The 27,495-nt window shown below is 45.5% G+C and overlaps 3 protein-coding genes and 1 long non-coding RNA gene across 12 annotated transcripts; 1 reads left to right on the top strand and 3 right to left on the bottom strand.

Moving 5' to 3' along the window:
• Positions 1 to 216: 216 nt before the first annotated feature.
• On the bottom strand, positions 217 to 15,261 carry tsen2 (TSEN2 tRNA splicing endonuclease subunit). Of its 7 annotated transcripts, none has more exons than XR_005098056.1 (12): positions 14,904 to 15,249; positions 6,586 to 6,652; positions 6,471 to 6,510; positions 5,753 to 6,065; positions 5,594 to 5,659; positions 5,352 to 5,402; positions 4,040 to 4,166; positions 2,995 to 3,139; positions 2,883 to 2,919; positions 1,798 to 1,909; positions 1,593 to 1,711; positions 217 to 227 (listed from the first exon to the last, which is right to left on the bottom strand). XR_005098056.1 is itself a non-coding variant. In XM_037252578.1 (11 exons), exons 1-11 carry the CDS (start codon positions 15,102 to 15,104, stop codon positions 224 to 226), a joined length of 1,155 nt encoding a protein of 384 aa, XP_037108473.1. In that variant the 5' UTR covers positions 15,105 to 15,242; the 3' UTR covers positions 217 to 223. The 7 variants fall into 7 exon arrangements, 4 of the variants coding, with proteins under 4 accessions (XP_037108473.1, XP_037108472.1, XP_037108474.1 ...); XR_005098055.1 differs by lacking the exon at positions 217 to 227 and adding an exon at positions 1,123 to 1,402 and having other exon boundaries at positions 1,622 to 1,711; positions 14,904 to 15,247; XM_037252578.1 differs by lacking the exon at positions 4,040 to 4,166 and having other exon boundaries at positions 14,904 to 15,242.
• On the top strand, positions 1,909 to 2,871 carry LOC119123491. Its single transcript, XR_005098082.1, has 2 exons — positions 1,909 to 2,115; positions 2,450 to 2,871. It is a non-coding gene; the product is annotated as an uncharacterized LOC119123491 (long non-coding RNA).
• A 6,026-nt stretch (positions 15,262 to 21,287) lies between the features above and the next one.
• LOC119123463 (MKRN2 opposite strand protein) lies at positions 21,288 to 22,670 on the bottom strand. Of its 3 annotated transcripts, none has more exons than XR_005098058.1 (5): positions 22,440 to 22,670; positions 22,098 to 22,147; positions 21,783 to 22,027; positions 21,579 to 21,687; positions 21,288 to 21,545 (listed from the first exon to the last, which is right to left on the bottom strand). XR_005098058.1 is itself a non-coding variant. In XM_037252640.1 (5 exons), exons 1-5 carry the CDS (start codon positions 22,646 to 22,648, stop codon positions 21,510 to 21,512), a joined length of 573 nt encoding a protein of 190 aa, XP_037108535.1. In that variant the 5' UTR covers positions 22,649 to 22,670; the 3' UTR covers positions 21,350 to 21,509. The 3 variants fall into 3 exon arrangements, 2 of the variants coding, with proteins under 2 accessions (XP_037108535.1, XP_037108536.1); XM_037252640.1 differs by having other exon boundaries at positions 21,350 to 21,545; positions 21,859 to 22,027; XM_037252641.1 differs by lacking the exon at positions 21,288 to 21,545 and having other exon boundaries at positions 21,560 to 21,687.
• A 132-nt stretch (positions 22,671 to 22,802) lies between these two features.
• mkrn2os.1 (MKRN2 opposite strand, tandem duplicate 1) lies at positions 22,803 to 26,290 on the bottom strand. The gene is made up of 5 exons (XM_037252634.1): positions 26,012 to 26,290; positions 25,869 to 25,915; positions 23,583 to 23,739; positions 23,162 to 23,499; positions 22,803 to 22,942 (listed from the first exon to the last, which is right to left on the bottom strand). The coding sequence occupies exons 1-4, from the start codon at positions 26,224 to 26,226 to the stop codon at positions 23,298 to 23,300; spliced, it is 621 nt and encodes a 206-aa protein (XP_037108529.1). The 5' UTR covers positions 26,227 to 26,290; the 3' UTR covers positions 22,803 to 22,942; positions 23,162 to 23,297.
• Positions 26,291 to 27,495: the final 1,205 nt, after the last annotated feature.

Raw genomic sequence — 27,495 nt, 5'->3', positions numbered from 1 at the left:
AACGTCTCGTTTACATTTCCGACTGGCTGCAAGAAATAGCAAACACTAAAAAAAATAAAAGATAGAACGCAAAGTAATAAAGAATAGCTCACTGGCCATCAGCTTAACCGCTATGCTATCATACACACATTGAAATCAGGGCAAATTATCTTGAATATAGCCAAAACCAAATTACCCGGCGAGGGTACCAGTTGATCTAATGCCTGGTGTATACACGTCCATGTTAACTGGCTCCTCGAAACCAACTTAACATGGTCGCGTTCCCAGGCTTCACTCCAACCTCGCATTATGCATTTATGACATGATCAACTTTCTAGACACATAAGGAATGGATCCAAGCACGAAAGCAACAGTGTCGCCAATGTTATATTGATCGCCAAAGCAACAGTGTCGCCAATGTTATATTGATTGCCTTTACGTATTAATAAGAGTGTGGAGAGAACAGAATGTTGCCCTTTGTGTATTTGACCTTTTGTTTGTTTTATTTTTGTATGGAAAGTTACGTATTGCCTTCCTCACCAACCTACTTAAATAAATATGTATACCTAATCTGTTAAGTTGTATTCCATTCAGAGTTTTTAGTGTTTCTTGCAGCCAGTCGGAAATGTAAACGAGACGTTTCGTTCCACGTTTTTATTGAGAATAACACGGGAGCAAATTGAACCGTAACACCGGTCCCAAGCCCGGGTAAATGCAGAGGGTTGCGTCAGGAAGGGCATGCGGCGTAAAAACTGTGCCAAAAACTTCTCATGCAAACCACCTGGAAAAAACGCATGGTTCGCTGTGGCGACCCCTGAGGGGAAAGAAAAGCCAAAAGGAGCCACCACTGGACAATACAAACGATGAGCAAATTGCAGTCCATTACTCTGGTCTTTGTTCCCTAACAGACGCAAAGCAAACCAAATGAATAATGTGTGTTATGTGCAAAGGGAGTCATCGATAAGAGGATGCTCAAGTCTTGTTTGGAAGAGGTCGAATCAAACGACACCACAACATTTCTTTAAGAAAATTATGCATTCGTTCTTTGCACTTCGTTTTCTTCTTTTGAGGTGAAGGAGTGTCTAAATTTTCACGATCGGTTCAAGAAAGTAAGACATTGATCTTCGGGAATAAACCTACAGCTTTTCAGTTTGACCAATAAACTCACAACATGATTTATTTACTGTACAAAATAAAGCAACTACACAGCACGAAGAAAGCAACATTAAGACCTGGAACGCACAATGTGACATTTTCCTCAAATGTGGTGGCGTCTTCTTACTGAAATGCACCGTATGACTATCCTAACTTCATGTCCAGGTTGTGCTACTTTGTGGACCGCGCCCCCTCTGCTGCCAGCCAATCAGACGTCTTCTTGCTCAGCACGTTCTTTGGAGGAAACCCACCTGCTGACCATGATGTTCTGCACACAGACAGCAACCATGACACTTTGCAAAAGAAAAAAAGCTCAGACGTGACGATGAGTAGTGAATGGCCAAAGCGGGAGAGCGATACGTTTGACAATTCCCTCGGAATCAAAGCCTCCCATGTCTGGAAAGGGGCAGTGGCAAGCTCCTCTCACCCTATCGGTTTGCCCCCCCCCACTGAGCGACTCCCGTGAGAAAAAGGACCACGGCATCACCTGAACCTTCAGCTTGCTCAGACAGGCGGGCGAGTCCAGCTCAGCTTCTGACAGGTCAGCTGGATGGATCACGTAACACAGTAGCAGCTCCTGTAGGCGGAGCAACAAACGCTTTGCTTTGGCTCACGCGGGACAAAGGCAGTTGATGTATTGCGCGGTGGCGCCGCCGGCATTACCTTGGAGACATTTGCGGTGATCCTGCTCAAAGTCGCCAGAGAACGCCAGGAAAAGGCACGCAGCGCTGAACCCTGAAAACGTTCGTCCACTTTTTCCACCATCACCGAATAGCTGCAAGACAAAGAAGGGCGTGTTTTCACATGAGCAAAAGGACCAAATGCATTATTTTCTCAAAATGTTTGGGCCAAGGGAGAGTTTATAAAGAAATAATTCCCTCCAAGGACCCTTCGGCATCCCAATGCCAACTCCAATTCCAATTCAACTAAAGTCTCTGGCTGCCATTGACGTCTACTATTGCCGTTAGTGTTAATGCAGTGGTCCTCAGCCTTTTTAGCACCACGGACCGGATTAATGTCAGACAATATTTTCAGGGCCCGGTATTTGATGACGTCACGATTTTTGCCAAGAAAACTTCTAAAAACAATTCTAGAAAATCTAAATCAAGTGTTGAAAGCGTCAATAAATCAATCACCGAATGCACATTGTTTATGGACGTTTTGTTCGCAAAAATCGTCCGTGTTTGAACTACAATCCCATTTCTGAAAAACAGACCAACACAATCCTAAACATCATCATACTGTCTTCCCAGCCAATCATATAGCAGAACAACAACGAAGTGCTTACCGCATAAACACCACCATCCCGACTCAGCCTTCAAACCTTAGTTCCACAGGGGAATTCTGTATGCGAACACCACAGTATAATATAATAATAAATGTGAATCCACTGTGTATTCTATGCAACTTTACTTGCACCATCCTCATAACATTGTGCCAACAACATAACATGAGTAATGGTATGTTATGTACACGTCACCGAGGTGTAAAATAACGCAAGTTATTTATTCTATCTTGTGCGGCCCGGTGCCAAATAATCCACGCACCGGTCCGCAGCCCGGGGACCACTATATTAACGGATTATGAAATGAGTTGCGATGATCAATTTGCTGTTGATTTAGTCACGATTTGTTGCACCTGTAGTTTCCTGAAGATTTTGAATGCCCACCTTACTTTGAGAACCATAATTTGACTTGGATCTTGTGATGGACTCTATGAATAAACTTGATTTGGTGTGCTGTGTGTACCTGGCGTGGTAGAAGGACGGACCTTTCCTGTACAAGACTGGGGGGGAAGAGAGACATGTCACGTTAAACATCAGACTAACAATCCCCCCCATTGCGCTGCCGCTTTTCTTACGCATGTCCACGCCGTACTTGGCGCCGCTTCCTCCTTTGGGGACCCAGCCCCTGCTGCGAAAGTGATGGTAGGCCGCGTAGGAGCTGACAAAGTCTGGGCGCAAAGCCACCAAGTGCCTCCACAGCTCGGTGATTGACAGCGGCGCCTGTGCAATTACAGAGGACACACTCACCTCAGTCAGGTGACAACAAAGATCGTCAGTGGCTCAGGAGGGCAAGGTGCAGTAGCGGTTTTTGGCATGGGCAACATGGGCAGGCTGCCCAGGGCGGCATGTTTTTATGACACGTGGGGGGCGGTTTTCGCACCGTTTATCACTGTGTGGGGAATGGCAATTTAGTGCCTCCTTCGGGGGAATTGGCAATTTAGCGCCCACTTCAGTTGCAGACCGGGTGCACATGCTTGCTAAGAAGTTGTGCATGCACAGAACCTCATTGACAAGGGGAAATGCCAGGGAAGGGGGCCCGCAGGGAACAATTCACCTGTGAGGGTGATGAAAAGGGGGAATCCACTGTATAGTGCAACATTATTTGTGGCCTAAAGTCAATCACATCTCAATTTCTTCCCCAAAACGCCGGTCATGTATAATAATTTAAATACAGGCCTAAAATTCCTGCGCATTTTCTGAATTGTGTCAAAAAGCTATAACGTCACCCCTAGGTTACGTAAAATTGGTTTGGTCTCCTCTTCACCTCTGAGTGAGTGGGAGTGTTGGGGGCTGGGAAAACTGACAGAAAAAGGTCAAAGCCATCATTCTTAATTTTTCTAAATTATTGCCGTTCTCTGCCAATTTTACTTATATACTATACACACTGATAACGGTAATGTTCAAAATTGTCCCATTGTCTTTGTTCACTCGAAAAAGTATTTCCTGTTGTGATTGCAATAATGAAACTTGTGCAATTGAGAAATGCAATTTTCATTTACTCACGTTCGATTATAAAACATCTGTGTGAAATGAAATTAGTTGTTTTTTTTTACAGGGTTTGTGCGCTTGGAAGTAGTCTGCCACTGGCAAGAGGAGCTCAACTTTACTTTCTTTGTTTACCCCAAGAATATGTTGTAGATGCCAGGGGTGGACCGTCAAAACAACAGTACTCTGCAATAAGAATTAAAGCCACCAATTCATCCAGCTCCATCTGGGGGGGCGCCTTGTCAGGCAGCACCGCCATCTGCTGGTGACAGAAATTACAATTGGAACCACCTTGGCTCTCGTCAAATCCAGATAGCAGTTAAGTATGCCGCGGCGTGGCGACGTGATTAGGGGTGTAACGATTCATCGATACACATCGATTAATCGATATAATGCTCCACGATTTATTGGCATCGATGCTAAACGTAAACATCGATTTATATCGCCGTGTTTGACCTCGGACATTAGACGCGACTTTATTTTGAAATCCAGTTCATTGTTGCTTGCTTCCTCTTTCCGGGAGCAGTACGCGGCGTGCTGTGTTGTGAGCAGAGCAGGCACGTGAAAGGGGAGCCGACAACTACGCGGCTCCTGGGCTGGTGCTATGGCTAGTGTCCAAGAAGACGAGGAAATTCGCTCCCCTTTGGGCTTCAAGTCATTCGTTTGGAAGCACTTTGGATTCCAAAGAAAAGATGGCTCAACGGACAATTAAAATTATTGTAAATAACTAGTTCAGTAATGCACTTTAAAGTTAATGGTATTACAAAAAAAGAAAGAATATTCATTTTCCTTTACTTATATGAGAAAAAATATAGGAATTTGATAAAGTTCAGTGTTAAAATAAGCACTTTGTATACTACAATACTCTAGTAATTTCCTAAATAAAGAGTTTGCAGTACCTTGTTGATTTTGCGTATGAATTGTTATAAATCAGGATATTGTTCTATATTTTTTATTTAAAAAAAAAAAAAAAAAAATCGATCGTGGAGCACTATACCGTGATGTATCGTGAATGAATCACAGCAGGCTTTAAGATATCGGCAATAATCGTATCGTAGTCCTTTGTATCGATATGATATCGTATCGTGACAAAACCCGCGATTTACACCCCTAGACGTGATGGTTTGAACCCAAACGGGTTTGAAAATGGGGAAAAAAAGCTCAAACCAGCACCTCATCAAGTCATAGTTTTTCTAGTTATTGCGGCATATGCGGGCGGATAGGGTGAGGGTGCTTGTGTGTAAATGTTGCTACGTGGACGTGCAAGTCAAGTGGAAGTAGGGCAGACTGTAAAAAGCCATTTCTCATGTCACACACGAGCTGAAATTCGAAATTTTCCCTTAGCTATGTTAGCGACTGGAACCTAGAGAGAAAACAAGGAATTGAGTACAGTAAAAGTAATCAAGTATTTGTACTTTTCACCGCTAGGAAAGAGAGCGACAATTACCTGCTGCTCGTGGACAGACAGGCAGCCCAGGCTGTAGACCAGGAAGAAAGCCTGCAGGCACAGACAGGTGGACCGACAGACAGGAAGACGGACAGAAGACAGACAGACAGGCAGGCAGACAGACACAGAGACAGAAGACAGACAATACCAGAAGATGCTACTACAGCATTGTGACCAATTCAAGTGCCATCAATCAATTGACATCAATGGAAAAAAACAACTCCAAAGTTTCAAGAGTGGACCTCCTCCAGGCCGAGTTCCAGGAATTCTGTCATCCGTAAAGGATTTCGTCTGAGCTGTGCGGCAACCTGAATCAACATGGACAGCAAGAGACTCAACTTGACCACCGCGAGCAAGACACGGAAGGTCGAAAAAACATTCAAGTGTGACACAAGACTCACGTGCCCGGCATCAATGATAACAAAACCGGGCCCCGGAACTAAAGGAGCATCATCTGGCTCAGAGTTAGCTCCTCGGTCAGGTCTGAGGTCTGGGCTCGAGGCTGGGCCAAGCTCACGCAGCATGCTCCCACCCGGTTCGGAACGGAGGTTGGCCAGCGTGTCCGATCGGGCCGCCTCCCCGTCCTCCGCCTCCCGCCTCAGCACGTCCGCTCGGATGGGCTGACGCAGCCATAGCAGCGTTTGATTGACGACCACTTGAGCCAAGCCCTGAGCCAGGAGTGAGGACTCGGCCCGCCCGAGCAGCTCCTCGTACCTGGAGCGGACGGCAAATGTGGAAAGGCGTCTCAGAACTGGTGCGGTGTGATGGAAGCGCTCGCAGTGGTAAAAGCTCAAAGGGCCTTTGGTGTGCTTCTCCACCTCAAGCGGAGAATTGCGACAGCGCCTGGTTTTGGATCTTGTCATATTGAAAAGGACATCACTCGTGTTGTCCGTTTCTTTGTAGGGATTCACAAGTCGGTCATCACGTTTTGGCAACATGCTCGCTAGAGGGCAGGTGGCAAAGTGTGTATTTCCCGCACTGTACGGTGCGCTTTTGTTAACTCGGCCCACTTTGTCGCCACCACGAACAAATATTCCACTGAACGTGTCTGGGTGCTTGTCGTGTGTTCGGGTCAAAGCTTTAGAAAATCAAAGCCTTCCCACAGCATTTGTGGCTCACCTGGCCTGCGTGACCACCGGAAGTAGGAAGCCCTCATGTTCTGCCAGGGAGGTAAAAATAGCATTAGTTACGAGTCCGACGCTGATTCCCGATCCGTCTTCAAACGTCAACTCACGCTGCCACCGGTCGGAGACGCCGTGCTCCGGTCTGGCTCTGGACAGGACGCCTTTCCCAAAATAGCCCTGAAAAACCACAAAGCGTCCGAAGGTTCACTTGAAAGACCACAAAGTGTCCGAAGGTTCACTATGTCAACAAGGATGGAGACATACATTTTTCTTAACGTCTAAGAATTCATGCCTCCCTTCATTTCACAAAGGCCTTATTGTCACCCGCTCGGGCTGCGCGTGTGCTGAGGACTATCCCAGGATGTTCCTGTCCGGACACAGTTTGCAAAATGAGGGCGTACGCCGGACAGGACCTTTTTCAGAAATGACATTTACTTCCATCCATCCATTTTCTGTACCGCTTAGTCCCCACGGGGGTCGCGGGCGTGCTGGAGCCTATCCCAGCCGTCATCGGGCAGTAGGCGGGGGACACCCTGAACCGGTTGCCAGTCAATCGCAGGACATTTACTTGAATTTCATTTTCATTTCATGGCTGGCAAGCCTCTTAAGACACACCACCACCACAAGTCAATGTTACATACATGTCCTCTTAGTGGCTTCATCCCGAGAGTCAATTGAAGGCCAAAGTAAAAGCTACAAACGTGATGCTGCGGTTGCGAGCGAGGGAGCTGGCCGGTACGTTTGAGTAGATGTGGTACCTCTACTTACGAACGCCTATACTTACGAACGTTTCGAGATACGAACTGGAGCCTCACGATTTTTTTGCGTCTATTTAAACCAATTGTCGACTTCCGAACCGAAGCACCTGGCTCACCAACGCCCTCCTCCCGCCTTGTCTCCTTTGCGCTGCCATTTTGGTCTTGGCGCATTAACAGTGTCAAAACACTGTCTTCTAAGAAAATCAATATGAAACTTGAAATCATAAAGGAGCATGGCAAAGGCATGCGTATCATCGAGTTTGCGATGGAGTATAGCTAGTGTTGTGCCAAAGTAGGTATCCACTGCTGCTGGAGCGCGCACGCATTGAATGAAAGACGGAAGCTGTTGCCGTGCAACAGACAGCAACAGCTTGTTTTCAATAAAAACATGAACACACTTTTATGTTTGTCAATTTCCAAGCTAGTTTCCTTTTCTTTCATTTCCTTTTTTTAAGTTCTGTCGTTCTGCGCAAGGTGTGTTCAATGACCACATTCACACAGTCGAAAAACTCATTAATTGCACCAAAACGTAACGACGAGTATGTGAGCACATTGCAATAACTTATTAGTCTGACTCGGGGGTATTTTTTAGCAAGCGTAGAAAATTAGAACAGCCGGCCCCCCCCAAGAAATGTTAGGTCAAGAATAAAGTCACAGTTATTTTTTGTTATAAAGGTTTGAAAAAGCAAAAATAAAACTGTTGTTTCGGTTTTCTGTGTGTTTTACACAGAGCAATAGGGCAAAAAGTGTGACTTTTGGGATAGTCCGGCATGCATTATTTGCTTTTACAATGATTCCTATAGAAAACATTGCTTCTACTGAAAAACGTTTCTACTTACAAACCTGATCGTGGAACCAATTAAGTTTGTAAGGAGAGGTACCACTGTAACTACACCGGTATGTCTGAGGATTGATTCATATTCCACCTGCTTGTGAGTCTGCTGCAAGTTAGAAACAGAAGAGAGAAACCAGGAAAGCCAAGAGGTGCTATGGGGAGAGCCTGGAGAGACACCTCTCTGCCAATCCTGATCCCTCAACAGTGTGGAAAGGCCTGCAGAGTATCACGGGCTCAAAGAAACCATACTCACCATCTTGTGGAGAACACAAGGCTTGCAAACCAGCTAAACAGGTTTTACTACAGGTTTGAACGGTCCACCCACACTACAGGACCTCCTGCATCACAATCAACATCCACACCTCCCCCCACAACCCCCTGTTCACACCTCCATCGTAGTTATCACCTACTCTCTCTTTCAGAAGCCGCGCCCGCACTTCAGACCAGTGAGGAGGAGGTGCGTCAGATGTTCCAGAGACAAAAGGTTAGGAAGGCACCAGGCCCAGACGGCATGTCCCCCTCCTGCCTGATAGTCTGTGCTGAACAGCTGGCACCCACCTTTGCACGGATCTTCAACCATTCCCTGGAGCTGTGTGAGGTGCCCTCGTGCTTCAAAAGTTCCACCATCGCTCCGGTGGCCAAGAAGCCCGCCATCACAGGATTGAATGATTACAGACCTGTCGCCCTGACATCTGTGGTTATGAAATTCTTTGAGAGGCTAGTGTTGAGCCACCTGAAGGACATCACGGGCCCCCTGCTTGACCCACTACAGTTTGCCTACCGGGCAAACAAGTCGGTGGATGATGCGGTCAACATGGGGCTGCACTACTTCCTGCGCCACCTAGACACCCCTGGGACGTATGGCAAGATCCTGTTTGTGGACTTCAGCTCGGTGTTCAACATCGCTCCCGACATCCTCCATCAGAAGCTCGTCCAGCTCGCGGTGCCTGCCTCCACCTGTCAGTGGATCACCAGCTTCCTGACCAACAGGAGACAGCATGTGAGGCTGGGGACTACCACATCCAACACCTGGACCACCAGCACTGGCGCCCCCCAGGGGTGTGTACTCTCCCCACTGCTCTTCTCTCTCTACACCAGGGGTGGGCAAACTACGGCCCGTGGGCCTCATCCGGCCCACGGGACCGTTTAATCCGGCCCGCCAACCCGGAATAAATTGTATTATTAAACTTTTTTTTTGGTCATTTTGCATGCAATGACTGCGTTTCCCCAGTAGATGGGGAACCGCTCGCCTGCGCATTTACTACCGGAAGCCGTGTCAGAAAGCTCGGTGCACACTCACAAGTGCGTGTACGTACTCAGTAGTACGGACATAGCGCACTCGCGCTCTATTTGTATCAGTCCCGAATTTAGAGCGTGGGCTGTGACGACAGCATTCTTGTAATTCGCACGCTGAGCTTTCAGATACAGTTTTACGCTAAAGCCACCCACAAACATTCCCCTGGAATCCTTCTATTAAAATGAGTCGCCCAAGGAAAAGCAAGGTGGACACCGTGCCGATGTTTAAAAAAAGAGTGGCCAATTTGGCTCGACGTATGCGACGTGACGTTCAGCCACATCAACATCAACCCGTCACAGATCGAGGTAAACGGACCAACACCTCAGATCTCTCCTAAGAATTGCCACAACAAATTTTACTCCAGACTATGACGCACTAGCAAAAAAGGGAGACCAACAACACTGTTCCCACTGAAAATGAAGGGGAGGCTCTCAAGTTTGTTGTAAAAAAATGCATTTTGAATATGATTTGTACACATAGCAGGGATTGAAACTAGCAACCATTCTCATTTTCAAACAATGCAGGATGCTCAAGGACATTGATGCACCACCTGTTTGCGACTAATCTTAACCTGTAAAGTTCTTAAGGCTTACTTTAAGGAAGTGTTTCCCGTTTCCTCACCTCTGTTACCAGGTGTTTGTGAGTTAAAACTCTGCTCTGATGTTCAGATACCCCTCACCGTGTTGCCGTTTTGATTACTTTATTTGGATGTATGCTTTCACCGATTCTTCAAGATGATATATTTGGTCAGAATGTTTGCCGTTTGATGTGATCTCATAAGATAAACATCTTTCATTAATCTGACCTGCAGGCACTGAAGTGATGGAGACTGTTATTCATAATAACAGTGTCGTATTTTATGAGAATCACTGATAGCAGTTTTTAGTGAATTTCTTTTTTTTTTAATGCTGTTAATAAATGCATTTGTTTTCAAAAAACTTGTTTGGAATATCCATGCTTTACTACCTACTAAAGGCCAAAATCTTTTATGCAATGACCTTTACAGGTCGCTTATATTACTTCACACAAACACTACGTCCATCTGCTCCTGGTTCGGCCCTCCGGTCCAAATTTAGAACCCAGTTCGGCCCGCGAGTCAAAATGTTTGCCCACCCCTGCTCTACACCAATGATTGCTCCTCAGGCAACTCTTGTGTGAAGCTCCTGAAGTATGCGGACGACACCACGGACTGATCCGGGACGGTGACGAGACTGCGTACAGACAGGAGGTGGAGCGGCTGGTCCACTGGTGCAGCCAAAACCACCTGAAGCTGAACCCGCTCAAGATTGTGGAGATGACAGTGGACTTCAGGAGAGACCCTTCACCACTTCCACCCCTCACTATCCTCAGTAATGCTATTCCCTCCACAGACACCTTCAAGTTTCTGGGATCCACAATCTCCCAGGACCTGAAATGGACTGGCCGCATAGACTCTGTCCGGAAGAAGGCCCAGCAGAGGCTGTACTTTCTGAGACAGCTCAGGAAGTTCAACCTGCCACAGCAGCTTCTGAAGACCTTCTACACCGCCATCATCCAGTCTATCCTCTGCACCTCCAACACTGTCTGGTTTGGATCGGCCACCAAACAAGACAAGCACAGACTGCAACGGACAATCAGGACTGCGGAAAAGATAATCGGGACCAACCTCACATCTATCCAAGACTTGTACCTGTCCAGGACCTGGAAACATGCAAGTAACATCTCTACAGACCCTTCTCACCCAGGTCACAGTCTGTTTGTTAGCCACCTGAATGTTGTCAGTCACTTAAATGTCAAGTCAAAGTCAAAGTCTGCTTTATTGTCAATTTCTTCACATGCCAAGACACACAAAGAAATCGAAATGACGTTCCCACTATCCCACGGTGACAATACATAGTACACAATATACATACAAGTACCGTATTTTCCGCCCTAAAAGGCGCACCGGGTTATAAGGCGCACCTTCAATGAACGGCCCATTTTAAAACTTTGTCCATATATAAGGCGCACCGGCTTATAAGGCGCATAAAATAGAAGCTATACTGCATCAAACTGAGGTTGACTAGGGTTGCGGTATGCATCCACTAGCCAATAACCAACGAGCCCTCTATAAACAATCGCGTTTCTCAAACGATCTCCTATAAAATGATCAGAACTGACTAAAGTTCGATCTAACGCATTGGTACTACTTACCTATGTTTCCCTTCCATATCGATCCGTAGATTTACTCGAAACATTAACAGAGCAGCCTATTTTGACATGAAATAGCCTGGTACGTATAGCAGCTATCGCAATAGCATTAGCCATCCGCAAAGTCTCACGAGCCTCACCTCGCAATCTCCCATGAGCCTCAGCAAAGTGTAAACAATCGCGTTTCTCAAACGATCTCCTATAAAATGATCGGAACTGACTAAAGTTCGATCCAACGCATTTGTACTACTTACCTATGTTTCCCTTCCATATCGATCCGTAGATTTACTCGAAACATTAACAGAGCAGCCTATTTTGACATGAAATAGCCTGGTACGTATAGCAGCTATCGCAATAGCATTAGCCATCCGCAAAGTCTCACGAGCCTCACCTCGCAATCTCCCATGAGCCTCAGCAAAGTGTAAACAATCGCGTTTCTCAAACGATCTCCTATAAAATGATCGGAACTGACTAAAGTTCGATCTAACGCATTGGTACTACTTACCTATGTTTCCCTTCCATATCGATCCGTAGATTTACTCGAAACATTAACAGAGCAGCCTATTTTGACAGGAAATAGCCTCGCGGGTACAACAGCTATTCGGTGAAGCCCCCTGACTACAGTTGCCGTAATGCTGGGAAGCGATGCGACCTTGTAATTTATTAGTCGTACTAAAACGTACTGAAACATTTTGGCAGAGCACTGTGTACAACCAGTATGGATCAACAAATTCATCAGTTGATCCATATATAAGGCGCACTGGCCTATAAGGCGCACTGTCGGCTTTTGAGAAAATTTTAGGTTTTTAGGTGCGCCTTTTAGGGCGGAAAATACGGTAAACAACACAAAAAAATAAAAACAAGAAGGCACAAACAATGAATAAATAAGAGTGATGAATAAATAATAAACAAATAACATAATAAATAAGAGGAGCAAAAATGGAGCAAGTGTGCATACAGCATACAGTCAGAATATAGCGCAAAAGTACAGGACGCTACGCAGAAGGGGGGAGAGAGTTCAGGATCCTAACAGCCTGGAGTATGAAGCTGTTGGATGTCGTACAGAGGCTGAGATCAACCGGAGTCAAATTCCTTGTTTGGCATGCACAAACTTGGCAAATAAAACTGAATCTGATTCTCAACTTTTGTACTCGGTTCAGCTGTTCTCTAACTGAGGCTCTAAGGGTGTATTCAGACCTGGCTGTTTGGTCCACTTTAAAAGGACCAGGGTTATGCAGGTGTGAATACACGCAAACAAATCCTGGTGTGGATTAAAGAACCGGACCAAGACCCACTTTTTAAAGTGGGCTTGGTTCGCTTCCAAACAAACTCTGGTGCGGTTCGCTTCAGGTGTGACTACAAACAGCGTAGATCCGAACCAACAGCACAAATATGCAGAGCAGGAATGCAGCACGTAGTTGTTTTCCTCCATTTTCGGGTCTGTGCTCTGTGTGCCGTCCGGGTCATTGCTGTCCAATGGGAGCACAGATCATCACAAGCGTGGTGTGTATATTTCACTGGCAAAATGTCTGAATATGGCAAGTGAGCTTTTCTTTATTACTTTGTGTCACGGGTTCACAGCTTATTACTGTTCTATTTTTTAGTATTTGCTATTTCTTGCAGCCGGTCGGAAATGTAAACGAGACGTTTCGTCCCACGTTTTTATTGAGAATTTGAACAGTTTTGCAGTCAGACAAGTTCCATGTCGCTTGTGACGAATCTGCAGTCACGAAACGCAAGATTGCGGAACTAGCTCTGCCCTAACGGCTGCAACTGGATTCGGGGAGCAAGATGACATGGGAGCAAGTTGAACCGTAACAACGGACCAAACAAGCGGACTAAAAGATTTTTCTGGTCTGAATACACCCTAAGACAGCGAAAGCCATCAGACGCTCTGCATGCCGTGTTGAGTCACCTGGAACAGCAGCAGAGCTATGCGAGAATGCTCTTTGTGGACAACATCTCGGCTTTCAACACAATCATCCCGGACATTCTGGTCACAAAGCTGGACACTCTGGGCCTCCCCCATCTCACATCCACCTGGATTAAGGACTTCTTGACCAACAAGTCCCAGACTGTGAGACTTGGTCCCCACCTTTCCTCTACACGCACACTGAGCACTGGTTCACCACAGGGCTGCGTGCTGAGCCCCCTCCTCTACTGTCTCTATACCTACGACTGCACGGCGACAACATGATTGTCAAATTTGCTGATGACACCACAGTGGTCGGGCTGATCTCGAATGGTGACGAGACAACCTATAGGGAGGAGGTCCGGAAGCTTACGACCTGGTGCTCAGCAAATAACTTGGCTCTGAATACCACAAAGACAAAGGAGATCATCGTGGAGATCATCGTGGACTTCAGGAGGAAAAAAAGGGATACCCTTCCCCTTTACATCAACAGCGAGAGCGTGGAGAGGGTCCACGACATCAGATTTCTGGGAGTCCAGATCTCTGATGACCTCTCCTGGACACGCAACACCTCAGCTGTCATCAAGAAGGCTCAGCAGCGTCTACACTTCCTGAGAGTCCTCAGGAAGAACAGTATGGACCGGAAGCTGCTGCTGACCTTCTACGGTTTCTCCATTGAGAGCCTGCTGACATACTGCCTGACCACCTGGTACGGGAGCTGCACTGCTGCAGACAGAGGGAGGCTACAGAGGACAGTCAGAGCAGCGCAGAGGATCGTCTGCTGCCCTCTTCCCTCCCTGACGGACATATGCACCACCCGGTCCGTCAGCAGAGCTCGCAATATCATCAAGGACAACACACATCCCGCCTCCCAGCTGTTTGAGCTGCTTCCTTCTGGGAGGCGCTACAGATGCAACAGAACAAGGACTACCAGACTGAAAAACAGTTTCTTCCCAAGAGCCATCACCACACTGAACTCTGAGAGGAAACAACACCAGCTATAATACAATATCAATACACCTTTATACTTACACTGTCACTGCTGCTGTCAACACTACGTGCAATAACTATTTTTTACTTCCTGTACATACCTCATTCATATTAATATAAATAGCCACATTGTATATATTGTAAATAAGATACTTTTACTTTGATTCTTTATACTTCCTTTATACTTCTTAATTTTTGTAATGTTTATTGTTAGGATTTCTTTTTCTTCATACTTATTTGCACTGGAAAGGGAGAAGCTCTCCAATTTCGTTATACGATTGGATTGTAAAATGACAATAAAGGACATTCTATTCTATAGGTTTGTGAATCACGCCGCGCACCACAAGTTCTACAAGTACTAAGGCAAGTTCCAAAACGACAACCAATCGCCACTTGTGCAGTCACTGGCTTCATGGTGAGCGTGATCGATTGCAAAGAGCGGCTGTGGCGGGCGACGTTGGATGCACCTGATTGTGAAGGTCGCGGATATGCTCGGGCTCGGTGACCAGCACGTGTCGGTTGACGAGGTCCGCCCGGAAGCGGCTCGTCGTCGTCGGGCTTGTCACTCCTGTCGTCTGCGACGAGCTTCGGCTCACGGGGAGCGGCGCCACGTAATCTTCGTCCACCCGGCAGCGCCCCCGGGGCGGCCGAAAATCAGCCTGAAACATGCCGCCGGCCAATCGGACGCAGTTCAGTTTAGCGACCAGAAACGACCAAACGTTGGCTCCCGTGCTAGCAAACTGGCCGCTAGCTTTGGGGGAGAGGGAAAAAAATCACCAAAATAAAAGCTCGGCTAAAACCGAAGAAATCATCGGGCGGGATATAGATCTTGTGCACGATCGCAAATGCTACTTCCGGTTGAAAAGCTTCGTAGTAGTAAGTAGTCTCTGGTGGCGATGACCCTATATCATGTGAATTGCACAATATTTAAGCCTTTGATTTAATAATAGGGCAGTCAAGCACCTCCAAATAGAATCCCAGTTAGTGTTGGCAAGTGAGTGAACGATTCGTTCAAAAAGAACGAATCCTTTCAGTGAACGAATCACTTCCTAAAGTTATTCGTTCTTTTTTATTATTTTATTTGTTTATTTATTTTTTATTTAACGTTTTACCAGGTAAGCCAATTGAGAACACTTTCTCATTTACAATGGCGACCTGGAAGCAAGGTGTGTGAAGGGTTTTGCCCAAGGACACAACGACATGTGACTGTGACAGAGCTGGGATCGAACTGCCAACCCTCCGGTTACTAAACGACCCACTCTACTGCCTGAGCCACAGCCGCCATATAACTTCAACCAGTAGGTGTCGGTAATGCCCATTGAAGCTGGTGCCACCTCGCCGTAAAACAAAACGAAGAAGAAAATGACGTAACTTCCCGTTCACGAACGAGTCGTGAATTGCATTTCCCGTTCACCACCGAACGAATCTGAGTGAACGAATCACTCACTGAGTGACTCACTCACTGAGTGACTCACTCACTGAGTGACTCACTCACTGAGTGACTCACTCACTGAGTCATTGAACGATTTGTTTGAACGAACCTTTTGAGTGAACTGATTCTAAAGATTCAGTTCACCTAAAAGATTCATTGAAAGATTTGTTACTTTTTTAAAATGTGTCTTTTTTTAAATGAGCTATAAAAGTACATTGTTGAAATGTAACATTTGAACAAAACTACAGCCATAAATATGCTTTGTTCCACCCATGGTATGCAGAAAACTAAGTCATGCTGTTAACAAGTCTAAATACTTATGTACAATGTTCCCTCTAATTTTCCATGTATCTGGGCATACACACAAGCTCCCTGAGCAAACTGAGGACTACTGTGAGCAACATCAGATATGCACGCTTTATTTTTAAAGAAGTAATTTGGTCCACTTAAAAAAAGACAAAAATCTGAAAAATGGGATGTGTAGATGTTATACAGTATGTGAGCGTCCTGCTTTGGCCATGGGAAGAGTCCTGCTTTGGCCATAGGAAGAGTCCTGCTTTGGCCATAGGAAGAGTCCTGCTTTGGCCATGGGAAGAGTCCTGCTTTGGCCATGGGAAGAGTCCTGCTTTGGCCATGGGAAGAGTCCTGCTTTGGCCTGGCTGAGGGTCCTGTTCTGGAAGATATGAGACATATACACCTTTCAGACATAACATTTTGCTCACATTAAAACATTCACATTTTGCACAATGACTTGTGCTGTAGCTTGTGATACAGTGCAAATTCCTGTAACACTTTGTCTGTAAAATACCTAATGACACAGTTTTTCTTGGCATTTCTACTACCCATAAATGATCTAATAGTAACAACATTTAATGATTAATATCCATAAAGACAAAATCTTAATAACCGTCACTAGAATATGCACAAATCTGACTTAAATTTGACCTTATTTTTCACGTCTGTCCTTCTCACTTCTCCAATGGTTGTACACTTTGTCCAGGTTGATGGCTTCGTCTGCTTCTTGCTTTGACTTTATGCGCATCAGCTGGTCCAAATGTGTCACTTCAAGACGATTTCTGGAATTTGTTTTGATATGATTCATGAAACTAAATCCTCTTTCACAGTCGGCACTGGAAGCTTGAAATGTAGCACAAATATCCACAAGCTGTGAGATCTCCTTTAGCTCCTCACATGTAAGTAGACCTTTCTCACTTGAAAAAGAAAAAATCTCAGCCAATTCCACCGCTTTTTCTTCAATTTGCACATACTCCGACAGCCGTTCCATCTTAAAAGAACTGCATTTCTTTTTTACTGTGGCTTGGTGAGTGGATGTATCGCTGCCTGTTCGTTTCGCCAGGATGCGGGGTTTGTATTAGCATCAATTAACCTGCTAGCTAACCTGCACGGCGCATATAGGCAGGGCCCAGACGCAAGCACCGTCAATGCCATGATTGGCTTCGTACCGTAAGTGAACCGTATCGTATCATTGGCTAGACACCTGTCACTCACTGAGTGAGAAACAAAAAAACCAATATTATTGGGCGAATTAATTAGATTAGGTCTAATATTAATATAATATTAGAATTGATATAATATATAATATATTATAATCTAATATTAATTACCGTTTTTTTCCGTGTATAATGCGCCCGCATGTATAATACGCACCCTAAAAATGGCATGTTGATGCTGGAAAAAAGCCTGTACCCATGTACAATACGCACCCAATTTATTTATTTATTTATTTATTTTTTTTGGTTTGTTTTTTTAAGTCCCAATGATCGTCACACACGCAGGGAGGCAATGGGTCCCATTTTTATAGTCTTTGGTATGGTCTTAACTAGGCTGGATGTATTTTTTTTTGTTGGCGTTGATTTCTCCGACTGCCCGTAAAGGCACCACCGCGATCAGATGAAAAGAGAGGAAAGTGACGTGCGGACATGTGAAAAAGGCGGCTCTGTATGGGAGAGACGTTGAAGAGGAATAAAAACACCCTTGGAAACCAAAACTTGCCCCTCGTGACTCGGAGCCGCAACAAATGTTTCGGATTTGTGTAGGGTACATTGTGACAGCAAACGAGCAGGTGATCGAGCAAGCGTCTGAGACGAGAGCATTGCGTTCGTATGGAGCGTGTTTGAAGTGAACAGCAGAGACGAAAGGAACAAGGCAAAGTGTTGTGAAATAAAATATTACCTGTAATACGCATTTTGTTACTTGCTGATTGTATTAAACTATCACATTCATTGTCAGTCAAGAAGAGAAGAGGACTATTATCCCTTCTTTGACGAAATGACCAGAGCACAGTACAAACACACTATTGTCGGTCAGTCCTGTTGTTGGTTTTGTTGTACCATGATTTTCTTAAAAAAAAAAAAAAAAAAAACATTTTTAAAAAATGTGTACCCATGTATAATGCGCACCCCAGATTTTAGGACAATAAATTAGTTAAATTTTGCGCATTATACACGGAAAAAAACGGTAATACGTTATGTTGTGCGCTGAGAATGTGCAGGCAGTGCGCGATTGCGCACGCGCGCAGTTTAGAGGGAACATTGCTTATGTACCGTTTTTTCCATGTATAATGCGCCCCCATGTATAATACGCACCCTAAAAATGGCATGTCGATGCTGGAAAAAAGCATGTACCCATGTATAATACGCACCCAAATTTTGACTCCTACTTAAGTCCGTAAACGTAAAATTATTTCAGAAAAAAGATCATCTTTGGGAACAACCGGATGTTATTCTGCCGGTTAGTATCACTGCGCATGCAGTAGCAAACTCGATAGCGAAGAAATATGTGAGACTCTCAAGGGGATCACCAATATTTGAGTGATGTTCCAGTTATTTATCACAATTATTTATTATTATAATAATAATATATAATATGTATAATAATTATTTATTTATTATTCACAATTGTCATGGTGATCTTTCTGGTGATTTCTTAACTAGGCTGGATGTATTTTTTTTGTTGGCGTTGATTTCTCCGACTGCCCAGAAGGCACCACCGCGATCAGTTAGGTTAAAATGAAAAGAGAGGAAAGTGACGTGCGGACATGTGAAAAAGGCGGCTCTGTATGGGAGAGAAGTTGAAGAGGAAAAAAAACACCCTTGGAAACCAAAACTTGCCCCTCGTCGTGACTCGGAGCCGCAACAAATGTTTCGGATTTGTGTAGGGTACATTGTGACAGCAAACGAGCAGGTGATCGAGCAAGCGTCTGATACGAGAGCATTGTGTTCGTGTGGAGCGTGTTTGAAGTGAACAGCAGAGAAGAAAGGAACAAGGCAAAGTGTTGTGAAATAAAATATTACCTGTAATACGCATTTTGTTATTTGCTGATTGAAACTGCTAATTAAACTGTGAATTGAAACTAATAGGAAGAAAACTGAACTCTCGCTCTTTATATAGCTGACGTGTCTTGCGCATCCGTTCTGCGCATACTGTAATGGCGGCCTCCTTATGATATTCGGTCTGCGATGGAGATTAAAAAACAAACAATATTTGACAATAACACACCATCAAGGATTGCATCATCGCATCAAACGATGTGTCGTCAATTATGAATTTCACTGACTAAGCGTGTTGGGCAGGATGGCTGAATGCGATGCGCGATTGACAACAGACATAGGTAGAGAACTGAACTCTCGCTCTTTATATAGCTGACGTGTCTTGCGCATCCGTTCTGCGCATACTGTCATGGCGGCCTCCGTATGATATCCGGTCTGCGATGGAGATTAAAAAACAAACAATATTTGACAATAACACACCATCAAGGATTGCATCATCGCATCAAACGATGTGTCGTCAATTATGAATTTTACTGACTGTGTTGGGCAGGATGGCTAAATGTGATGCACGATTGACAACAAACAAGAAGAAAGGTGATTTCAAGTTTTATTTCGAGGGAGATTTTCTTCAAAAATTGTTGTACCCATGTATAATACGCACCCAAGATTTTAGGACAATAAATTAGTTAAATTTTGCGCATTATACATGGAAAAAAACGGTACTTCATTTATTATCTTAGTACTTAGTATTAGCAGCACTTTTTATTCTTTCCAGTCCTGATTATTGCTCAATGTAATTCCAGCTCACACTTTGTAATACTAGTTGGGAAACAGTGAGTTTTTTGGTCAGTGCCTCTTTTGAAACGTTTCAAGTACCATATTGGCCCAAATATAAGACGACCCCGATTATAAGACGACCTCCTCTTTTTCAAGACTCAAGTTTGAAAAAAGACTTTTTGAACACCAAAGTTAATTTTTATACGGAAAATAATTACATCTGAAACAAATGATTATAACAATATATTCGAGAGAAAAAGCATGTTATTTTGCCTCATTCAAATCATGCAAAACCTGTCTATCACATCTTAATATCTGAACATTTAAATATGTAAACTAAAGTGCAATCACATTTGTAAATGAATGGCTTCTGGTTTTTGAAATGTAGATAAACCAATCTACTGTGATAAAACAACAAAATTGCAATAACTGCATTAACCATCAAAGTGAAGTCTAACTGTAGTCTTGAAACAAATCTAAATAAGGAGAAACATTGCAATAAAATAATGCAAACTGCTACCGCTATTGTTGGGGAGCCTGAGGACTGTATAGGGGGTTGGCTCGGATGGTTATGCTCTTTTCACCCCCGGGTGTCAGTCAGAACACAGGAGGGAAGACGTGGTTCATTTTTTATTGCTTTGCTGAATTATTGGCAAATAATAATAAATAACCATAAATGAAATACTCTCGGCAACACACCAAACATTGATCATTGATCAAGACAACAAAATACATTTGCTCGCGACCGTTAGTCGCCGTGCCGCTGCGTAATGGCGACTCGTACGATGAGAGGCAAACTTAAAGGAGTGCGCCAGAGCTGTCAATCAAACGGCGCGCACACGAAGCAAACCGCGATCGGACAAACGGCACAACAGTGGACAGTAGTAACAATGAAATGTATATACTCACTTTGTGTCAAAGACGCACGCAATCACAGCAACATACTCAGTCGATACCAGCGGTAACGCTGCGCACAAGTGAAAATGCGTATAATGTCTAGACCCCAAATATAAGACAATCCCCACTTTTCCAGTCTTATTTCAATGCAAAAACATCGTCTTATATTCGAGCCAATACGGTAGTCAGAGGCCGCACCACTGTTTTTGCGTTTGCCATTTCCGTGGGCTCGATAACCAGATAAACTTATCATTTGTGGAGGAACAAATTGCACACAGCACGTCGTGGGATCGAATTTAGGACAATCACATTTACTTCAACAGGTGCAACATATATATGCAATCATCCTACCTGATGACATCACCACAGTGCACCCCTCCCTCAATTATGAGCGCACACCCCCCCACTCAAGTCAACAACTGTCCTCTTTGAACTGGAATGGGAGATGCTACTGCAAGCTGGCTGCGATTCCGTCCTCTGGGTGTGAGGACAAACAAAAACAAGCACTGTCGAAAAAGCAACTGCTGATTTCTTTACTCATTTCACATTTGTGCGTCCAGACCAATGTCGAGAAAGTGCGAGTGGAAAGACGAGGAAGCAGTCAAGTAGCCGGCGAAGACCATCTCTGGGCCACGTGGAATTGTTGCTGTCAAATGCGTCGGCGCAGCGCCGCATACTCACACACTCGGCTTACGGCGGGTGCGATCAGGGTGTGCGTGAAGGCTTAGGGTTAGGCGATCAGGGTGCGCGTGAAGGCGTCTCTGCTCACGCAACCTCTGGCGAGGCCCTCCGCCACCAACACGCTGTTCACAAACTCCACGCAGAACGTCAGGCAATTGTGTGTCTTCGCAGAAACTGAGCAGAAATGCAGCAGCGGCAGCCCGAGGTAAATGCCACAGTGCGACCAAAGACACGAATTCAATTTACATGCGAAGAAGATCCGAGCTCACTAGGGACCACGGCCTTTGTCCATGCACCTTCCCGCTAAGAGGCGCCCCGAGTCTCTTCATTGGGGCGTGTGCGTACCTGTGCCTGGTGGGGTCCCATGGGGGTGCGCATGAGAACCGCTCGAGATGCTGGTCCCACTGGGCCAGGAGGCGGAAGGCGTCTGGTCTGACAAGTGGGACGCTCACGCAAGCGCGCCAGCCGCTGCGGTCTCGGCGCATGCCTGCCCCCGTGTAGTTGTACATCACGCCTGCATGTGCACACCGAGACCTTCAGTGGCGACCACTCCATTCTCACAGCAACCTTGATTGTGAGCCCACCTGAAGTGTTGGCGATTCCTGCGTGAAGTTCCGATGTGCCATCAAAGCCTCTGAAAGACAACTGTATCATTACCTTGGCCAAGATTTGCCTTTTCCACTCTGAGGGATTTTGTCAAGAACAAAATACTTTTTGTGCCGATTGCTTGTTTGTGGAAGCCACCCGTTCATTTTTACCTCCCCAATCGCCCGCAGATATTTTGAAAAAGAAATTCATGGCTATTGCAATGAAATTGGATTTGTGGATGCGTATCTTGGAAGAAAAGGTTTCTTCATGTTAACAATTGGCACATTTTTGCTCAAAGCGGCGGCTCTGGCTCAATCCCTTGTCGTGTGTGTGTGTACCCATCGGCGTGGCGGTCAGTGGGCGCAACCAGGAGGCAGCAGGCCATCTTGTGTCCGTCAAGTAACGGGTCCGGGATGCTGAGCGGTGCCTCCCGCAGGAATCTTCCTGCCAGGGGCCGGCCGCAAACCGGACAAGCGGGAGGCACAGAGAAGCAGCAGACGTCCTTGAGGCACTCGTGCCGTACGCAGATCACGTCGGGCTCCTCCATGGATGCGGGCGGGAAGGCGAACGTGCGCCAGCAGCACCTCACCGTCAACGCTTTTGTCTGAGCCGCGCCAGCGTCCTATCCGGTTCCGGCCCACCTTCAGGTGTTTAGTTTTGCCCAGCTTTGCTGGCCGGCTCAAATGATGTGACGCCTGACATCAGCGATGTAGCCCATCTTTATTGTGGTGCACAACACTGACTGATGACATCACTTCCGGCTCATTTGGATGGAATGATTGTACAAATGTTATCATATCCAAAGCATGGCAACAATCTTGCTAATCAGAAACTAGAGTAGCATGGAAAAGTACTGAGACACTTGTGACACGAGTGTCATGTGCACTCGACCGTCAAGTTTCCACGGAGGTGTCTTGCCGGCCGGCTCAAATGATTTGACGCATGACGTCAGAGACGTAGCCCATGTTTATTGTGCTGTACAACACTGACTGATGACATCCCTTTCTGCTCATTTGGATGGAATGATTGTACGAATGTTATCATATCCAAAGCAAGGTAGGACGGAAAAGTACTGAGACACCTGTGACATGAGCACTCGAGTGTCAAGTTTCCACACAGGTGTATTCCGTCGCCACGGCAACACACTTGCGACTGGTGAGTTCAGGGTCCCTGGGAGAAGTGAGTACTTGGCCAGCTCAGGCGGTCCAATATCCGTGACGAGAGACGTAACGGAACACCGCCAGATAGCCGGAGGCTGCTTTCACTCTGGGGAGCACCAGATCGGAGGTGAAATGCTCCTTCGTGATCGGTCGCCTGCCCTGCGACGTCATCAGCTGGTTGATGAACCCCAGGGCGAAACCGTAGCAACAGGAGCCAAACTCCCTCTGCTCCTCAAACCTGCACGCAGACGCACACAGACGGACGTCAGCCACCCGAGCAGAAAGAGCGGCACCGGGCAAGGGAGCGACGGCCGTCGCGACCTCTCTTGCGTCCACTCGTCCAGAGTGGCAAAGTGCTCCAGCCGCATGTCCCAGTCGGGGATGCAATCGCCGGGGGCCACCAGAGGGACGGCGATGCTCTGCTCCCAGCCGTGGCGCTGGCGCCGAACACCCGACTTGCTATAACTCCACACCGCACCTGCACAATCACAGGTTGGTTGAGCTCAGGTTGGAAGGTAACATCAGAGGCCTTCCCAGCCTTCTCTGCTGGCCTCGAAACCATCAAAAGCTCCGGCCACTATTCAAGGAAGCTTAAAAAGTTACATTCCGATGTTGACAGCGACAGCCCACATCGTCCTAGTTCAGGGGTCGGCAACCTTTTTTACTCAAAGAGCCATTTGGGACCGCCCCCCAATGAAAAGAAAGCACCCGGAGCCACAACCCATTTTGACATCATTATATATATTATGCATGTATATATTATGCTATGTACAAAAAACTATTGCATTTATGAATATGAAATCAACGAACTGCTGCAGAGAACACAGAATTTTATTTCTGCATGTAACAAAAAGCATTTTACACTTGGTTGATGCTTAATTTCAAATAAAATACCCGGTGTCTATTTGAGTCCTCGTATTTAAGAAATAAAAATCCAAACTTACCCAACCCACTGAACAAAAAATGCAAACAGCCTGCAGTCACCTGTCCTCTTATTTATGAGATAAAAATCCAAACTTATCCAAATATTATCCACCAGCACTGAACGAACAATGCAAACCAAAAAAATCCGCAGTCTGCTTCTGTCCCATCGCGTGTACTGGAGTGTGCAGCCAGTTGTCCTCCTGAATTAAAAAAAAGGACTACTTCACTTAATATATAGTTATCACGCTGGTAGTGTGCTGGAAAAACGACGGCTGCCAGACGTGAGGGACGCCAGGAATTCGAATGTCGCACATCGGCGGATGTGATGCATATTTTGGGCGGTAAAAATATTAAAAACGTTTAATTTTAATGTTACAAGTTTACCATAATCTTCAAATTCACAATTATATTTTAAAATGAACAAACTAAAATAAAATTTAATTTTTATAAAATACTCATTATTTTCCAAAGTCACAGGGAGCCACAACAGAAGGATGAAAGAGCCACATGTGGCTCCGGAGCCATGGGTTGCCGACCTATGTCCTAGTTAGAAAGCAGACGCCTCCACTACTAGATCAAGTTGGAAGCCAACGTTAAAGGCATGACTACAGTGATCCCTCGTAGTGTCACCCTTTTTTTTAACATAAGTACATTGTTTGTGCATCAATAAGTGTATATTAAACCATATAAGTGCATATGTTATCATTAGAACATTGAAATAGTTCAACCATGTAAATACTATATTAATACGTAGTATAAATGACATACAGAAAATAATGTATAAATAATATAAATAAGATACGTGTGTGTGTGTGTGTGTGTGTGTGTGTGTGTGTGTGTGTGTGTGTGTGTGTTAGAGTGGTGCTCACTCCAACTTATTTTTGCAAGAACCACACGGGACACAGTATGCCCTTTGAAACACCTGCAGGTGGAGAGTCATTCGTCGCTGTGCGTACAGCGATGATCAAAAGAGGTCTGACTCAGGCCTCTTGCAGGAGCATTTTTATTGAGAGAAACAGAGTGGGGGTGAGAGTGGACTCTCCACCTGCAGGTGTTTCAAAGGGCATACGATCTCCCGTGTGGTTCTTGCAAAAATAAGTTGGAGTGAGCACCACTCTAACAGTGTGTGTGTGCGTGCGTGCGTGAGAAATATGTATAGTAGCTAAAGTATACATACTGTAAATATGTTTTTAGAACTCATTATTATAACAATTTTTTTTATAACAGGGTACAAGTATACATACTGTAAATATGTTTTTAGAACTCTATTATCATTACATTTTCTATAACAAGGTACAATACTGTAAGTATGTTTTTAGAACTCTTATTATTATAACAATATTTTTTTTTTATAAAAAGGTACAAGTGTACGTACTAAAATTGTGTGGACACTCCCTGCCTTCTGCTGACGTGTAGGCAACTTTTGTGCCATAATTCCTCAATTTAGAAGGTTTATTTTGAATTTGTGAATTTTTTGGGGGGGTGGGGGAATCCGCGATGTACTGAAGCCGCGATAATCGAGTCGCGATATAGCGAGGGATTACTGTATACTCCGATTGAAAGCTAACCTTGGAAGCCACTTTTGGGTTTACTGTCATTCACTATGATAAATAAACTGACAGGTGTGAATTGACCCTGCACACTTTCTGCTTTCACTCACGCCAAACAAGTGTTGCGTATTACCTTCAGAGTCGGAGATGCCCACATGAAGCTCACAGTCACTTTCTTCACTGAACACACACACAAGCGCAAGAAATGGACATGCTTGCGGGGGCAACACTTTCGTGTACAGAGTCAAGTTTGGTCGTCGTCGCTACTGCTTTTACCTGAGGCCGACCGCGCCGTACCGTGACGTGACCAGGAAGCAGCAGCCGGTGCGGTGTCCGTTCACAACGGGCGCGCGCAGGCGAACCGGGGCCTCCGCCAGGGATAAGCTCGGCGCCCGGCCGCACTCGGGGCAGCGCAGGAGCAGGCCCGCGTCGGCATCCGTGAACACCGTCCGCCCGCAGTGGGAGAACCGCAGCAAGTCTCCCAGCTCCATGAAGACGCGTCCAAACTTCGGACCAGGAAGTGGCGCAGGTGCCCACTAGGGGCGGGGCCAAAGCGGCAGGACGCTTCCTGGAAACACTACGCCGTCTCATCTGTTTTCATGTATTTAAATTTTGCACTAAGAATAATCGTCATGGCTCCGTTCATGAATAAATGCACCCCACTGCGAATCGTGTCCATCCACTGCTAAGTTCTCCCTGAAATTGGTTAGTAAAAATTTGTTTTGATTTCTTTATTTACCTAAAAAACAGCATTGCAGATTTAGTACGTTTTAGTCAAATGTAATAACGAAGTACAGTCAAACCTCAGTTTTCGAACGTCCCGGTTCTCGAACAAATCGGAATTCTACGGAAGAGGATTAGGGCCAGTGAAGAAAGAAAAACGAGGGATGACAGGATTCTGACGAATTCGAACAAAAATTTCGAGATTTCTTTGCTTCGGTTGTAGAACAAAATTCGGAGGTCGAAGCTCGCGAGATGAGCCGAAAGGACCCGAGAAAACCCGACCGCGCGGCCCGGATGCCGACTGACTCCGTTCGTTATTGTATTTTCGTTACTTTGAGGATTATATTAACCCCTAATCATGCCTCCAAAGAAAGCAAGTGGGAGCAGTAAATCCTAAAACACAAAGACGCTCTTAAAGCAATGCGACAGAGAGCGCCCGGCGCGCTGCGGTTGCGCGATCGGACCAAATTAAGCTCCCTGCGCAGTGCGCACTGAGGTCCACTTAAATTTTGGAAAGTACATCAGGACTTCAAAAATATTTTCTAAATTTCAGCGACGGCTCTGTCACAATAATGCGACCAGCGCGGCGCGCCACGGTTGCGCGTTCGGCGGTGCGCTGCAGTTGCGCGATCGGACAAAAATGAAAAAATGCTTAATAAAGGCTGTAAAGTGAAAAAGGGGGGTTCCTTTTTTCTTAACCAAATAAATGGTGTGCAGCAGTGACTTTTCCGCTGTCTGCGTGGTGGAGAAAAGTAGGACGATGCGTGGTTCCCTTTTCAGATGAAAACACAGCGTATTTATTTAACAAACATACTGGCGCTAAACGCAACAACTTCTCTGTCAGTCAATCCCATACAACAATCCGCATGTCCGTTGTCACAGGACTTTCTTCCCCGGTAGCATCAATGTAGTGACGTCATTACCGTATATAACAACAAAAGGGTAAACAGAATTGGTACCTTAATACACACAGTGAGTCCAAGGGCGGACATAAACAATAATACTTAACACACCCACTCGCACTTAACTCACTGTGT

The sequence above is a fragment of the Syngnathus acus genome, chromosome 5 (assembly GCF_901709675.1).
Source record: "Syngnathus acus chromosome 5, fSynAcu1.2, whole genome shotgun sequence".
Classification (NCBI taxonomy): Eukaryota; Metazoa; Chordata; class Actinopteri; order Syngnathiformes; family Syngnathidae; genus Syngnathus; species Syngnathus acus.
This window is presented reverse-complemented; position numbering and strand designations above follow the sequence as displayed.

Excerpts from the sequence above, each read along its gene's own strand:
- mkrn2os.1 (XM_037252634.1), bottom strand. The coding sequence starts at position 26,226 with ATGGAGCTGGGAGACTTGCTGCGGTTCTCCCACTGCGGGCGGACGGTG. Across the intron at positions 25,916-26,011 it reads TACGGCGCGGTCGGCCTCAG|TGAAGAAAGTGACTGTGAGC; the intron begins GTAAAAGCAGTA and ends GTGTGTGTTCAG. Across the intron at positions 23,740-25,868 it reads GGGCATCTCCGACTCTGAAG|GTGCGGTGTGGAGTTATAGC; the intron begins GTAATACGCAAC and ends GTGATTGTGCAG.
- LOC119123463 (XM_037252640.1), bottom strand. The coding sequence starts at position 22,648 with ATGGAGGAGCCCGACGTGATCTGCGTACGGCACGAGTGCCTCAAGGAC. Across the intron at positions 21,688-21,858 it reads TGGGACCCCACCAGGCACAG|TTTCTGCGAAGACACACAAT; the intron begins GTACGCACACGC and ends ATTTCTGCTCAG. Across the intron at positions 21,546-21,578 it reads AGCAGAGACGCCTTCACGCG|CACCCTGATCGCACCCGCCG; the intron begins CACCCTGATCGC and ends AGCCTTCACGCA.
- tsen2 (XM_037252577.1), bottom strand. The coding sequence starts at position 15,104 with ATGTTTCAGGCTGATTTTCGGCCGCCCCGGGGGCGCTGCCGGGTGGAC. Across the intron at positions 2,920-2,994 it reads CAAGTACGGCGTGGACATGC|TCTTGTACAGGAAAGGTCCG; the intron begins GTAAGAAAAGCG and ends CTTCCCCCCCAG. Across the intron at positions 1,910-2,882 it reads CCGTCCTTCTACCACGCCAG|CTATTCGGTGATGGTGGAAA; the intron begins GTACACACAGCA and ends TTTGTCTTGCAG.